General features: G+C 41.7%; 1 protein-coding gene across 1 annotated transcript; it reads right to left on the bottom strand.

Moving 5' to 3' along the window:
- Nucleotides 1-115: 115 nt before the first annotated feature.
- Nucleotides 116-13,955, bottom strand: LOC106943347 (disintegrin and metalloproteinase domain-containing protein 19-like). The gene is made up of 8 exons (XM_015026654.1): nt 13,527-13,955; nt 13,223-13,335; nt 12,977-13,047; nt 3,713-3,791; nt 3,384-3,460; nt 975-1,176; nt 562-627; nt 116-221 (listed from the first exon to the last, which is right to left on the bottom strand). The coding sequence occupies exons 1-8, from the start codon at nt 13,630-13,632 to the stop codon at nt 123-125; spliced, it is 813 nt and encodes a 270-aa protein (XP_014882140.1). The 5' UTR covers nt 13,633-13,955; the 3' UTR covers nt 116-122.
- Between the last annotated feature and the right edge of the window lie 61 nt (nt 13,956-14,016).

Here is a 14,016-nt window from a genome sequence, read left to right as displayed (position 1 = left end):
CTCTTCATTATTTTAGTCCTCCCATAAATTAAAAATTTTTTTTATTTTGGGGGGGTTTTTGGGGGGGGGGGGGTGAAGACAACAAACAGGTGCACTGAATCTAAATCTGACATCTTGTGTGTTTAATGACGTTTCAAACGAGACGCTACCTTGTCAACCAAGTTGGCTGCTCCCAGTAGCTTCTGTCTTGTCTTGTCTAAACTCCTATCGTGGCTCTCGAACTGCAACGCAACACGAACCACAATAAACACATAAGTGATGCATGTGCTGCTTTTCTGATTAAATCCATCTTAGTTATGACAGGGGGAATTTCTCAGAGATGTGTCTAAATAGAAATAGTCGGTGCAATGTGTTCATTAGTTCATGTTTACCAACTAAAAATTTAACAGCAACCATGTAAGATGGAAATTTATATATAATCTAATCATGTACTGATATATTAATAAACACGTGTGAATTCCACATATACTTCTCCAACTCCTATGTTTAAAGATGCAAAACCACAATTAGCATCTGATAAAATGCGACCATATATGGACATCTCCCAACCTGTTTCCTTACCTCAGCTCTGTCTGCAACCAACAGAAGCTCCACATATTTCATGTTCTGCATCACCTCCCTTTTCTCCTGCATATAAAGACGGTTGAATGAGTTAACAGTGTCATACACCCCTTGAACATTTTATTTACATTTTGTCACATCGTAACCACAAACTTTCACTTGCTTTATTAGAATTTTACGTGTCAGCGCAACACAAAGTAGTAGCTTTATCTCTAGAGGTGGCAGCAACAGGTCAGAAGAACTTACATGAGTGTCCCTCTTTGCTTTGTCTGCATTCCTCTGAGTCAGCTACTTTTCGTTGGCATATTCTCAGTAAAATACGTTAAAGTTTGTTGTTCTGAACACGTTTAAGGGTTAGGAACATTTATGAAAGCCACTTTAAAGTTTTGGTTCTCATTAAGATGGCAACCCACCCTCCCAATCCGTGGAGACGCCGTTCCTCGGATGAAGTCATTAAGCCTGCCCCGATGCTCCTCATCGCCATAGTGATGTGTGCAGCTCCCCTCGGGCAGACGGAGACTCTCCGCTCTGAAGACAGCATGCTGCCGGGCACCGGTGGAATCGGGAAGAGGCTCTACTAGGTAGCTCACGCTTTCGTTCAGAGAGATCAGTCCCCTGAGGAAACGACACGTAAAGTCATACATCATCACGGAAATCAGTTCGCTTCCTTGATTTGGAAAGAGTGCCAATAATAAACCCATTTCTTTCTACTGCTTTACATTTTCACAAGTAATACATTTTCAGCTGAAACAGAGGGAAAAAAAACCCCAGTAGATTTCATTTTGGTTTCTTTCACTTTGACAACTTTACGTGTTGTCAGGACAGAGAAGTGCATGCCTCCTGCTGTTGACAAATAAAGATCAGCTGGGACCGACGCAGCCGAAGCACAATCCTCTCGGCTTCTCCGCATAAGCAATGCGTACAACAACAGCAGGGTCGCGCATCTGCAGAGAACATCTGCTGAAGTCGGGCGCCCACACATCGGCGTCCCGCTTTTGATTTGTTTGCATTCCTGAAAAGAATCGACATGGAGATGTACTCCTTCGCTTTCCCTCCAGATGTACGGCCAAGCATAAACACTTGATTTGTGGCAGGGTTCCTCCTCGGCTGAAAGGGCCTCCAGCGGGAAACATCAGCAGCTCTGAAGCCGCAGGAGGAGAAAAAAAAAACACAACAACAAAACACTAAGCTGCACTGGATGAACCTATTTTAGAGCCAATAACCTACTGACTCAAAGGACTGCATGAGAGATTAGACGCACTGCATAAGCGTTTGGCCCCAACATTATCACAGTATAAGTGTTTGCGCAGTGTTTTTTTTTCTTTTTTTTTGCAGCACAATTATTCAATTCACAGACAAGCTTCTCAGAAATGTCCCCTCTTGCATACCAAATATGCTTATATTTATTTATATATTGAGTAGTCTCAGTTTTGTTGTCAACGTTAGACATTTGTCGTTATCTATGTACGCGGGTCCTACATGGTTTTCATTCAGAATCACCAAACTTGTCAAGACTCTATTTTTTCAACCTGTGGTTTTTATAGTTTGTGGAAATTTAAATACAGAGAATTTTTTTTTAAAACTACTTTCCTAGTAGTTATATTTTTAAGTTCCACAAGACACAAATGTATACAGTACTGAAATAGAGAGAGGAGTAGCACCGCTTCACAGCTTTAGTTTGGCATCTGGATTTGTTTAGATCAGCTCTATTTCAAAATCTGTAACTCTTGCACTTGACAAATAAGGACTGGGTTATCTGTTCAGTGTTTCATCCAGACTCCATTTAGACACTACAGGTTCATTTCAATTTGAATTTCATGATTCCAAAAAGCAGTAAAATGGGCATTTTCTACTTCTGAATGATTAGTCAGTCTGATAATTAGAAAAAGAAAAAAAAGAGGTGGATTTTCACAGCACTGTGGGAATCCACAACGCTGATTGGTAAAATCCTAAAATCAAGGTGGGACATCTCAAATCAATGATAAAAAAACCAACCCTAAAATTTTAATATAAAACAATATAAAATTTAAAGACTAGAAAAATTTACTGTAAGCCACACTCTTAATAGATGCTTCAAAAATATCACTCCAAATAAAATAAATGCATATAAAAACTAAGTTTTTTAGCTACTCTATTTTAATTTACTGAGATGCATATCTGTATTAAAAAAAGAAAAAAAAAGGTGATTGTAAAAGTTTCTATCATCAAGATACGATGATGGCACATCTACAGTTAGAATACTCAAACATTATCACAGCATAACCTAATCAATTACAGGTAATAGATTAACAGATACTGGTAATAGATTCCACTCAGATCTTCCTGTTGTTAGTTAAGGAAACATGTTTTTTCTGTCAGCCTCAAATCTGACGACATGTATTTCTCTCTACGGGCTGAAGAGTTGTTTTTTTTAACATTTGATTCTATGAACTCTTATGATAATACTCGTAAAAAAAAAAAAGGCGAACATTCAAAAGTATACCTGCTAAATTCAGACAAACCAGTCTGCTTGTGCCTTCATTTAAAGTGCATTATGCAGGTACTTTAGGGTGAACAAGGAACCAAACATCTGAAAAAAAAAAAAAATGATAAAATAATTTCTGTTTTGCGAGTAAGTCATATAACTGAAAACTACAGCAACCTGCTACAACAAAATAAATTAAAAACCTCCCATCTGCTAGATTTAATGAATATTTCTGCTCCTTCATCAAAGCTGTAAAGCCCGGCCTTTGAGAGTGAATCTATATATTTACTGCAGTCTGCTTTGTGAGTTCAATGCACGAGTAAATAAAAGTCTGTGAATAAACGTTGGTTTTCTTTACCTGATCCCTGAACAAGTGCTGACAGCAACACTGGAGCCTTCAATGCCCAGAACTTCGCCATGATAGAAACAATTTTCCTGAAAAACAAAGTCTCGTTTCAACCCTCAGCTTTCTGTTTTCAATGTAACGTTCTTGTATTTTCAGAAAGAAACATTCTTGCATGTATTTTCAGAAAGAAACATTCTTGCATTTAACACCGACGCTGATTTTCACTTGATTTCCTCAGGTTCACATCGAATCTTCCTTTTTTTTTTTTTTTTCTCAGAAATGCGCTGTAATGTTTTTTTGCTGTGTGATTTAGGAGCATAAAACTGTTTCTTTAGACTCACGGTGCTGGCAGGAGAAGCGGACCAGCGAGCTCCATCAGGGCTGTACCAGATTTCCTGATACCCAGGGGCCAGCAGCTGTCTGGAGGCAGTCAGCACAAAGAGGACGTAAACATTGGAGACACAGAGCAGCAAAACATATAGAGATCTCAAGGGTGAACGTGAACCGTGGGCAATGGTTAACAAGCAACAGCTGAAGGAACGAAGATAGTGAAAGAGAACATTGCATCTCAATCTTGTAAACTATTCATTCTGGGAGATAACCTCACTGAACCAAAGTGCTTTAACGATTTTCTTAAGCAAATCTGAGATAGTAACGAACAAAAAAGATGTCATGAGTGTTTAAATAAATCTATATATATGTTTTCCTGAAATCCTTCACCTGCTGCCCGGATTGTGTAACTCAATGGTGAAAAAGCATTTTGTGGACGAAGTTAGCTCCCCATGTTCCAGATGTATTTTTTTCTACAATAAAAACATTTCTCAATTGCTAAACAAGTCTGACTCCACCGCAGAGGCTGATAAATCAGTGGAGGTTGCATGGATGTCTGGACATTGAAAAAACATTGCTTTGGGTAAAGCCTTGCATTTGTCTTATCCTGCATCTCCGTGTGTGCATGCGTGCGTGTGTGTTTGTGTGTGTGTGCACGTGTGTGTGTGTGCGCGTGCGTGCGTGCGTGTGTGTTTGTGTGTGTTTCAGCAAGGGCCTTTGGACTCAGATCAGCGTTGATGCTTCTTTTCCTGTAGTGCTCCGTCCAACTGTGTCTCAATCCATCCTTCCTGTTTTCATTCATAAACTTTGTCTGCCCTGCAGATGGTTTTCTTTTGCTCTGCCTCTGCAAGTGTATTTTTCTCCCCTAAGATTGAACTTAGAATCCTTTAATCATTAGTCCAGCAAATTCCAATTAGAATGATAGATGCATTTACCAAATCAAGTGACAGCCGTGACCCAGACCAATTTGACTGAAATGCATTAGGTATTGTAGTTTTATTTTTTTAATATTCAGTATCTGTTTCGTGCTGCAGCACAAAAGCTGGAAGACAACATTGATGTTGTTTTAAACACCGGGTGAAGTTAGCTTAATTAATCAAACAACTGACTTTGGAAATGAATTGTCCTTTCACTAACACGAACCAAATGTTAGCTAGCATTCTGAGCTTTAGCGTAGCTAAAAGCTAAGCAACTATAGATCTCTCTGAAGTTGTAATTCAATTGAAATACGGGGGCTTCTTTTAAATTCAAACTCCAAGCTAAGCTTGTAGCTGCACTTATAACCTGTTTGTATCTACTGTATTTTCCGGACTATAGAGCGCACCTCACTATAAGCCGCACCCACAAAGTAAAAAAAACAACAACAACAACAAAACTTACAAGCTGCAACGGGCTATTTGCAGCTGGTATCTCCTCTCATGTGGGTTCCATGATGAGGGGGTATGAGTTTGAAAACATTTCTCCTTCGTGCCAGCTGCTAGCATGTTGTTGTAAACGAAAATCAGCACTTTCTTCTTTGATTTACAATTTTGACTTCCAATGATTCCCTTCCTGCTAAAGAGCCCCCTGGTGGTTGAAGAAAAATCCACAGAAAAGCCGCACCGGGCTGTAAGCCGCATGATTCAAAATGAGGGGAAAAAAGTACCGAAAAATACGGTACTTATTGGAAAATCAATGTTAGACAATGTGTTTCTACAGTGTACGAATGCACATAAGGCTAATAAATTCAGCCGAATTAGCATTAGCATGGCATTGCTAAGAAAGCTCAGGCTGCTTGTCATAATTGGTCATTTCAACCAATCTATTGTACAAGTGCTTCACGTTTACTGCACCATTTGAGGAATGTTTAATTCCATTTGAAATTCAGACACTACATCAATAGCTCACTTCTGAATGAGGGAATAACTGCTAAAACATTTCCCAATTGAGTTCCATCTCCAACCTAACCTCAACCTCCAATATGGCTTCTACGTAAGATGTAGTGGTGATGATGCATTGGTAAACATTTGTATATCATAGGGTAAACAATGTATTCAGTTCAGTACAACGTCTTTTAAGGACTGTGGTGTTGCCGTGTTTGAATGTATAAAGTGCTAAGAAGTACCTTTCTGTCAACTGGTGCTGCTAACAGAGGAGTAACTGTGCTAAAGAATTATCAACAAGTCTGATAATCTATACAATGAGCTGAGAACATTAGCACAGTATTAGTCAACTCAGGCTACAGTGTCTGATGGTTTACCATGAACATTTCTAGTGAAATCCAAACACCACTTAAAAATGGCTGACCACTTCAACAGCTAAATTCAGACATCTTTGATCTGTGTCCTCTCGTTTCCTGCCGTATATGTATATTTGCTAAATTAACACACTGCTTGCTTTACATACAATGCATATCATACAAATTGCATCTCACAAGGACGCAAGTGAGGAGATCTCCCAAAATATCTGTTTCTCTAAAGCGTGATTGGGACAAATGAAGGGAAGTCTTTTCCGTCCCCTGTCAGACGCCCTGAGGGAGGCCAGCCACTTGAAACAATGACAGCCTGTTGATGCAATCTTCAACAAAGCAAGTCACAGACAGAAACGACTACTTCATCATCCACAGAGAAAGAGGAGGCTCTAAAATTACACACGTCCCACATAGAGGATTTAAAACTGATCAGTCACTGTCATCGCAAACAGGGCAACCCCCACAGTGTTTGGATTTGACCTCCTGACCTCATCTGGCCTTTCTTTAGTTTTGCAGCCTCTTGAACTCAGATTCCCGTCATGATCTCGGGTTATCTTTAAGACTCTGTGGTTTTCAGAGACCGAATGAACGACAAACTCAACTTCGCTCTGCTGCTACTTCGCAGCTCTTTTATATGAAGGGCAATTATGTCGTCTGAAAAAGAAACAAATGACTCCGTCTCCATTCTTGCTTCTGTTCACACGCCAATCAGCAGCTCTGTGCCTGAGCAAAACCACTCTGACATACCAATCCTTGGGGATAACCGTTTGTGTACACTAGCAGACTGATGGCTATATAACCTGCCCCGGCGTGACACATAGTCAAAACACACCATCTATGAAACTATACAACTAGCCTCTACCGCCAGCAACACATTTGTTACACCCTGGTGCAGCTCCTGTCGGTTCTTAAGGGTGTTTGGCAGAATTTATTTAAAAAATGTATCCAATCAAAGCTGCACACATAACATATTCCATTATCTTTATGGTCATTTGCATACCAGAATGCAAAGGTTGGCATGCTCATTCTTATCATCAGTAGGAGATGTGACATAGATTAATTCCTTTAACCGGTATCTTAAATAGAGTAGGTAAAAGTGCCACACTAAATCACAGAGGATGTGATCAACGCAGTTTCATTTTGTCTCAGTATTTCCTGACAGATGGGAGGCGTCAACTGGTGATTAAAAACTGGAATAAACAGCGGCGACGAACCTGCGTGACAGAAACTGTTTTCCTTTTCAACAACCATGTGCGCTCCAAAAGCACAAGGTCAACTTTACTAATTTTACAAAGTCATATTCACAAAAGTATCAAACACTGCCAGATGAGTTTAAGAATATAATTCTGATTTGTAAAGATAAACTCAGTTAACCAAAACAGAAAACCAAAAGAGACATATTGTTGCCACAGTAATGGCAAAACAAGGATTTTGATCAAAGTATATTCATGTGGTTACAAATTGGTGTTAACACATAAAATCCTCCTTTGATCTTACATATCTTATTAATATGAATAAGTAGAAATCCTGGCTTGTACGTGTGATAAGACAAAAAATAACTTCACTTAGTATCTATGCACTTCACTGTACTGATCTAGCACATAAAATCCCACTAAAACAAACAGAAGTTTGAACCGTGATAAAATGTGAAAAATAAATTTGCGAGGGATGAAACACTTTAGGAGCAGCACAGCTAAGCATGGCCAGGCGCCGCGAACCTCATTCCACTGCCAAGTTTGAGCCAATCAGCCTAAAACGCATCCCATTGACTTTAGAAAAACCTAAAGCCTTTAGCTTATTTGCATTCCAGTAAATACCACGAGGGCTTTCAAAGTGAGACTGTAAAAGTCCTATGTGCTGGCCAACGACGTCTGGATGCCTTCCAGTGCTTGGACAGATGCTGTGATTTAGCACAGCAATGTTGCTGGAGTCTGGGCTGTCCAGCAAATGAAGCTGAAACAAAGAGCCGGTTCAACATTGGCAGGAGAAAGACGGAGTGGGGGAGTAATGCTAATGTACTTTGGAGATAGTGACGGGTGGGGACAGGGTTGGGGAGCGAGGGGGTGTAATGCAACAGGGTCAGAGGGTTGCATTCTCTCATAGTATCAGATGACATCACTGCACAGAGGTAGGGGGTCAGGAGAAAGATGGCTGACGCAGAGCAAAAAAGAAAAACTACATTTCTGCAAAGGCTTCTGAACAGGGAGGATGGCGAAAAAAAAAGATGACATCCCGCATCTGTTTTCACCACTGAGTCTGTAAAAGTTAGCTTGCGGATGTCATCTGTCTGCGTGTGGCCGCCGACTCCCTAAGCCTCGCTGCCGGGCTCGTTTATTTACACTGGAGCCCCGTGGGAGCGTCAGGCGAGGTGAGAAAACTCCGGTTTCCGAGCTGGTCAGTGGAGGACGGGACAAGATAAGGGCGGACTGAAGGAGAAGGAAAAGAGCAAAGAGGAGAGACAATGGCCGCGTTTCCTTAGGGAGTGCAACATTCAGGTTCATGCACTTAATGATGTGCAGGAAGGGCACTAAGCTGAAGAATAGAGAAAGTCAGGCAGTGGAGGAAGAGGTAGTATCCACACGGGTCCTGTCTGAACCAGAGAGATATAACTCACGCCCAAACCGACCCCAACTGTCACACTTTTCCTCTCAGCTCATCCTTGCTCAACCCTCCGGTCCATGACACGCCCTTTCACACCGCTTCCTCTCCATCTCGCTGTGTAGTTGCATTACCTTTCTTGCACTCTGAGTCAGCCTGCACTCTCTGGTCCTCGCCTTGCTCTTAACCGAATCAGCCCGACGCAAGTGCGCCGTGGCCTTTCATTTAGATAAAAGCTAATGCAGACACACACACACACACACACAGAGAAGAATGACTGGGAAGGACAGAAATGGATTAGGTTTGGACTCCGGCCACAAAGAAAACCAATGCCGACAAACACTAATGTCTATGTTTTCCTTCACGTTTTGTTGCTGCGACTGGCTAAAGAACAGATGAGGTAAAGCCGGGAGAAAAGAAGGACAGCTGGAGAACGATAGCCTTGGAGCGTCACAAGAGACAAATAAAAAGGATGACATCGAGATCGTTCCACAGCTGCTTTGGGTTTCCCATATATCTGCTGACCTTGTAACACAGTTTTAGGTGCAGAGAGGATACAGAGATGCAGCCAGGATACTACCATGGCATGTATTTACTGGCAGCGTTTCATCTGGCTGCTCCTGAAAAATCATTAATCTTCCCCCTCCGACACAAACTGCAGTCTTCCCCGGCCAAGCTTTTAGTCTCACAGCCATTTGTGTCTCAGCACTAGAAACGAATCAAAAGTACTTTGGGAGTCTTTATTGGGAAACAAAGGGGTGAAACAATGATTTGCGATGGGGGGGGACATAATACTAGTGCTAAAATTAAAGAGTGAAAAACAAAAAACAGGGTCTTTCCAGAAAGCATCAGAATTGTTCTGTAGGAACTTGAACATGAACTATTGTAGCACTCAATGCATTTAGGCATCTAGATGTGGTGAGGGTGATTTGCTGGAGTTCTAGCGAAGCACCAGAACGAGGACGGAAGAGGAGTCAAGTGAGTTTTGTTGTTGGTGGGAGATGGGATGGTCTGAGTATTCCAGAAATACCGTGTTGACGTCAAAAGTCAAAGAAGAATGCGAAAACTGGTTTGAAATGACACAAAGGAAACTATTTTTGGTTTCAAAGTAACTACATATTGTCAATTAAGGGTAAAAAAAACCCTGGAATTATTGGAGCACAATATTTTAGTAAACAGCAGTATCAGTGTTGGTTTTCTTCACCTCAAAAGCCTTTTGTCCAACAGCAAAGATTAGTCAGATATGAATAATAAATATTTATTTAAAGACCAAATATCACCATATATTAGAGCTAGGATATCCAACATGCATGAGCCATGACAAAGCAAACTGATGACGGTGCCAAAAAAAAGAAGGTCTATTTGCTGGAAGCAAGTTTTGTCAAAAGGACCAAGGAACTGAAATCTTGGATTGAAGAGAAACAACTGGGGTGTTGTTTGTGAGCATAAAATATTTACTTGGTATTTTTTTCCCTCTCAGTAGAAAACATTTGCTGTTCTCCTTAGATCACGTTACAAACTAAATCACTAACCATTATCTGTAAACATTCATTATAAAATGGTGGATCTGTGACTCCTTTTGTCTTCATGCTCAAACCAACAGTAGACGATAACACTCAACTATCAATGCTGCTGGAGTATTTCAGCTTTCTTTCTACATCACCACATGTTTAGCATTAACTTAAAAGATCTTCAAGGCCCCGCTATGGTGAAACTCAGCAGCCTGGAATCAGCAAAAAGCGCTTTTAAATCCCTGGGAAAGGTGCCGGTTTAATGGGTCTTCAAGCAACACTTCTTAGACAACATTTCTCTCGACTTCCTCCTATTCTCTGAATAAATACTTAGAAAAAAAACTTTGTAAGGTCAAATTTGAGCTACAGATTTTGCTGTTACAAAGATGGAGACAGTAAGCTCCAAACCCAAACATAATTAAAAAAGAAAAGTTGTAAAAATGATGACTCGTGGTGCTTAACAGCCTGGGCTGGCAAGCTACGCTGTGAAAGTGCACTAAATGTAAATCTGCATGCCAGGCAGATGGGCTGCAAGACACCATAAAACTCTCAAGGATCCAATTAAGTGTTAGAAGTTATGATGAGCGTAAATTTTGTTAAATATGTTTGCGTAATGAAGCAAGTGCAGTCTCTAAGTGAAGTGCAGCATTCGAGCTATTATGAACACGCAAAAATATATCAGGACAAAACCTAACTGGATGTCTTGAAATGTTCAGATCGTTTCCTGGCCCAGAACAGAGGAAAATTGCACAAGAAGGATTTCAAAATGCTGTTTTATCTTTGCAAGAAAAAGATCGTATTTCCTCTTTTTTGGAACAGCTTGTAATCATTTCTTGAGTATATTAACACCTTCTCCATCCTGTTCCGAGAAACACACTGTACAAGTTTTATCTAATCTATGTCAAAACCTCACGCCCGTCGCCTCATCAGTCATCGTTTCCCGCTCTGTCTTCTGACCACACATGGTCGGACAGGTTGTGATTGATGAAAATCCCTTCTCCCAGAGGGAGGTGGGAGGGGGGCCCCCACAGTGAGACCACCTGCCGGGTCGACGGAGCGGAGGGGAAAATCCCTCGGGGCGGGTGGGTAAGGGAGGAACGTTCATCCAGACTCGCTGGAGACGCGGCTCTGTGAGAATCCAAATGAGGAATACACTCGAGGGCAGAAGCAGACTCCGTGGCTGACGTTCATTAAGGCTCTGCTGTCCACTTGTCTGCTGGCTCCAATCCAAGTGATAAAACCTCAGCTCGTTTATCGTAAAAAACGCAGACCTACCCTGCAAACTTTCTATTAAAGAGGGGCAAGACACTTGGCTCTCGTTCTGCCATCGTCTCATTGTTAGTGGACAGGAACCGCAACATCAGATTGCAGGATGTTCGCTGGAGAGGCACAATCTCACTTCCTGTTAGCTCAAGGCGGACGGATCGGGTGTCTGTCGTCCACCACGACCCCCCTCCCTCCGCCCCCCCTCGTCATCACCCACCACCGGGGGCGCTGACCTTGTGAACGCGTCCATGTCACAGCTAACATCTGGTCAAACAAACAAGGGCAAGCAGGTCGGCCCGCTGATGACTGAGATGCCGTAATCCTATGGTTCTCAAGTGCCACTGGTGGTACTTGGGTTGTCGTTAGGGTTACTTAGAGAAAGTTTCACTCTTACAAAATAAATGTGGAGCAAATTAGCTGCAGGGGTAATAAATTAAAGATGCAACGGAAGGCTGATCTGGGCTTAAACAGGCTACAACCGAGATGAAGACGCAGTGGAGAAAATACCTCTGACTCCATAACCTTTTACCTTGGATCAAATAACATTGTCGAACCCGACTTATTCGCCGCTAAGAAAGAAAAGCCTCCCCACCGCATGATGTTGCCACCATGTTTCACCCTGTGGATTCACGGTGATGCACAGTGTAGGTTCTCTACCGCACATTAGCACATCGAATGTAGCCAAAATGTTTAATTTAAACAATCTGACCAGCTGACTATGTGGCTTGTGGCAAACCGTAAAAGGAGTTTTTATGGCTTTTCAGTCACCAGTGAGTTTCTTCTTGCCACTCTTTTGGGGAGAGCGCACTAGATTCTCCCTCCTGAGCTGTGAGTTTCTGCAGCTCTTCCAAGGTCACCATCTCGGCAAGCAGCCAATTGTGCCTACTCTTTGCATTTTTAGATGAATGAATGAATTATAGTGCTCTGTCAGTTACCATCCATTATTCATGTTTGGACTGTATTAAACTAATTTGATGACTTCTGGAAGTAATTTGTTGTAGACTGGATTTTATTTACGGGCATCCGAGTAAACCAGGCTTTACTTGTTCCCCCTGCAGGGTAAGCATGGCTTATTTTTTTTAAATATTTGCATTTTTTTTAAGACTTTATAGTTGTTNATCAGGTGTTAATCTTCCAATCTTTCAATAACACATAATTGTCAAGTGATATTTTCAAATTTCCTGTCTAACTCAAAAACGCGACGGGGCTGCTGGATGAATGACTGCCCTAGCGCCCAACCACTTAGCAAGTTTTCTGGCGTAAATCTTGATTCGTAAAATAAATTTGCACATCATCTAACACTTTGGCCTGCCACCAAAAAATCTGGTAACACTTTATTTGAAAGGGTGTGAGCCAACTTTGCATGATTTTGTAAATTATGATAATTTAATGCAAAGTTGGCATTTTTAATGGACTTTCAATGCAACTTTTAGAGCAACTTTGCATTAAAAGTGTCATTATTTACCGAATGACACTTCATGACAACTATCAGAAACATTCATAAAGACTTCTTTATGTTCATGACAGTCTTAATATGTTCATATTAGTCTTATGCACACCCCTTCAAATAAAGTGTTACCAAAAATCTCAATAAAATATACTAAACTTTATGTCCCCAATGTAAAAAAAAAAAAAAAAATGATGCTGTGTCTTCCTGAAGGTACACTCACTCGTTTTTTTCCAGGTGTATTCTGAGCTGCTGGCCCTCGGCTGAGATCAGAACCTGGACCTCTGCCGGATGCTGGAAAACACAAAACAGAAGAGATTCAGCCATAGCAACGCACACTGGCTTCACATGAGAACAAATCTCAGCTGTTTTGTTACTTGGGTAAATATCCAACATTTCTCTCTCTCTCTCTCTCTCTCTCACACACACACACACACACACACACACACACACACACACACACACACACCTCTTTGTTGGCAGATCTGATGTGTCTACGAGGATGCAGCCACACGGGAGAGGTAACCTCATAACTCTGGATATGTTCGAGGACGCCTTTCAATCTGTTCTGATTGTTTTCTCCTGCAGGGGAATAACAAAAGAATTGGGAGATAAACAGGACAACGCTGCATTCTCGTCTATTTAATTAAAAACAATCTCCAACAAATGCATATTTTGACACCACATCCTGAAGAGGAAAATGCGCTGGAAAAGAATCCCCCAACGTGCAAAAAAAAAAAAATAAAATAGCCCCCTAAAACAAACCGCCTCACCCTTATAAGCAGCTTCTTCAGAGCCAGCAGCAGAGACTCGGTGCAGAAAAACCGTAAGGCAGAGACACAGAGAGACCCGCACGGAACCGACAGGAGGGGGACGCATTCTACTGATAAAACAACCGAGCCCACCGATACAGAACCGACCAGAGAGCAGCCTGGTGTTTCACATCCGATGGAGAGAGCGTCGCCAGTGAGACATCGCGATAAGCCGGCGCTGCGCGCAGTATTAATGGGATGCTTCAGCAGCAAAGCGGAGAGAGAACATTTCTGTCATTTCCAAAACCCCTCCCATCTCACCACGCACGGACATTGATCTGTCGAAAGGCAAACCCAGGATGTGATGAAAGGATGTAGAGGTACGGCGGAAAATGTCCGCTGTAGACATGAAGCTGGCTGAAAATAAAACTGATTACCACAGTTGATTTCCTCCACCCCCCCCCCCCCCACCCCCCACCCCCCCCCAAACCCACACTGACTATTTCTACTT

Source organism: Poecilia latipinna, unplaced genomic scaffold, assembly GCF_001443285.1.
Source record: "Poecilia latipinna isolate Pla-1442-1.1 unplaced genomic scaffold, P_latipinna-1.0 Scaffold5177, whole genome shotgun sequence".
Classification (NCBI taxonomy): Eukaryota; Metazoa; Chordata; class Actinopteri; order Cyprinodontiformes; family Poeciliidae; genus Poecilia; species Poecilia latipinna.
The sequence above is the reverse complement of the archived record's forward strand: the minus strand, read 5'-3'. Positions and strand labels throughout refer to the sequence as shown.

What these genes read in the sequence shown, in the direction of transcription:
- LOC106943347 (XM_015026654.1), bottom strand. Translation starts at nt 13,632, where the DNA reads ATGCGTCCCCCTCCTGTCGGTTCCGTGCGGGTCTCTCTGTGTCTCTGC. An exon ending in TGAAGAAGCTGCTTATAAGG is followed by an intron (nt 13,336 to 13,526) that starts GTGAGGCGGTTT and finishes ATTCCCCTGCAG; the next exon opens with GAGAAAACAATCAGAACAGA. An exon ending in AGCACTTGTTCAGGGATCAG is followed by an intron (nt 1,177 to 3,383) that starts GTAAAGAAAACC and finishes TCGTTTCCTCAG; the next exon opens with GGGACTGATCTCTCTGAACG.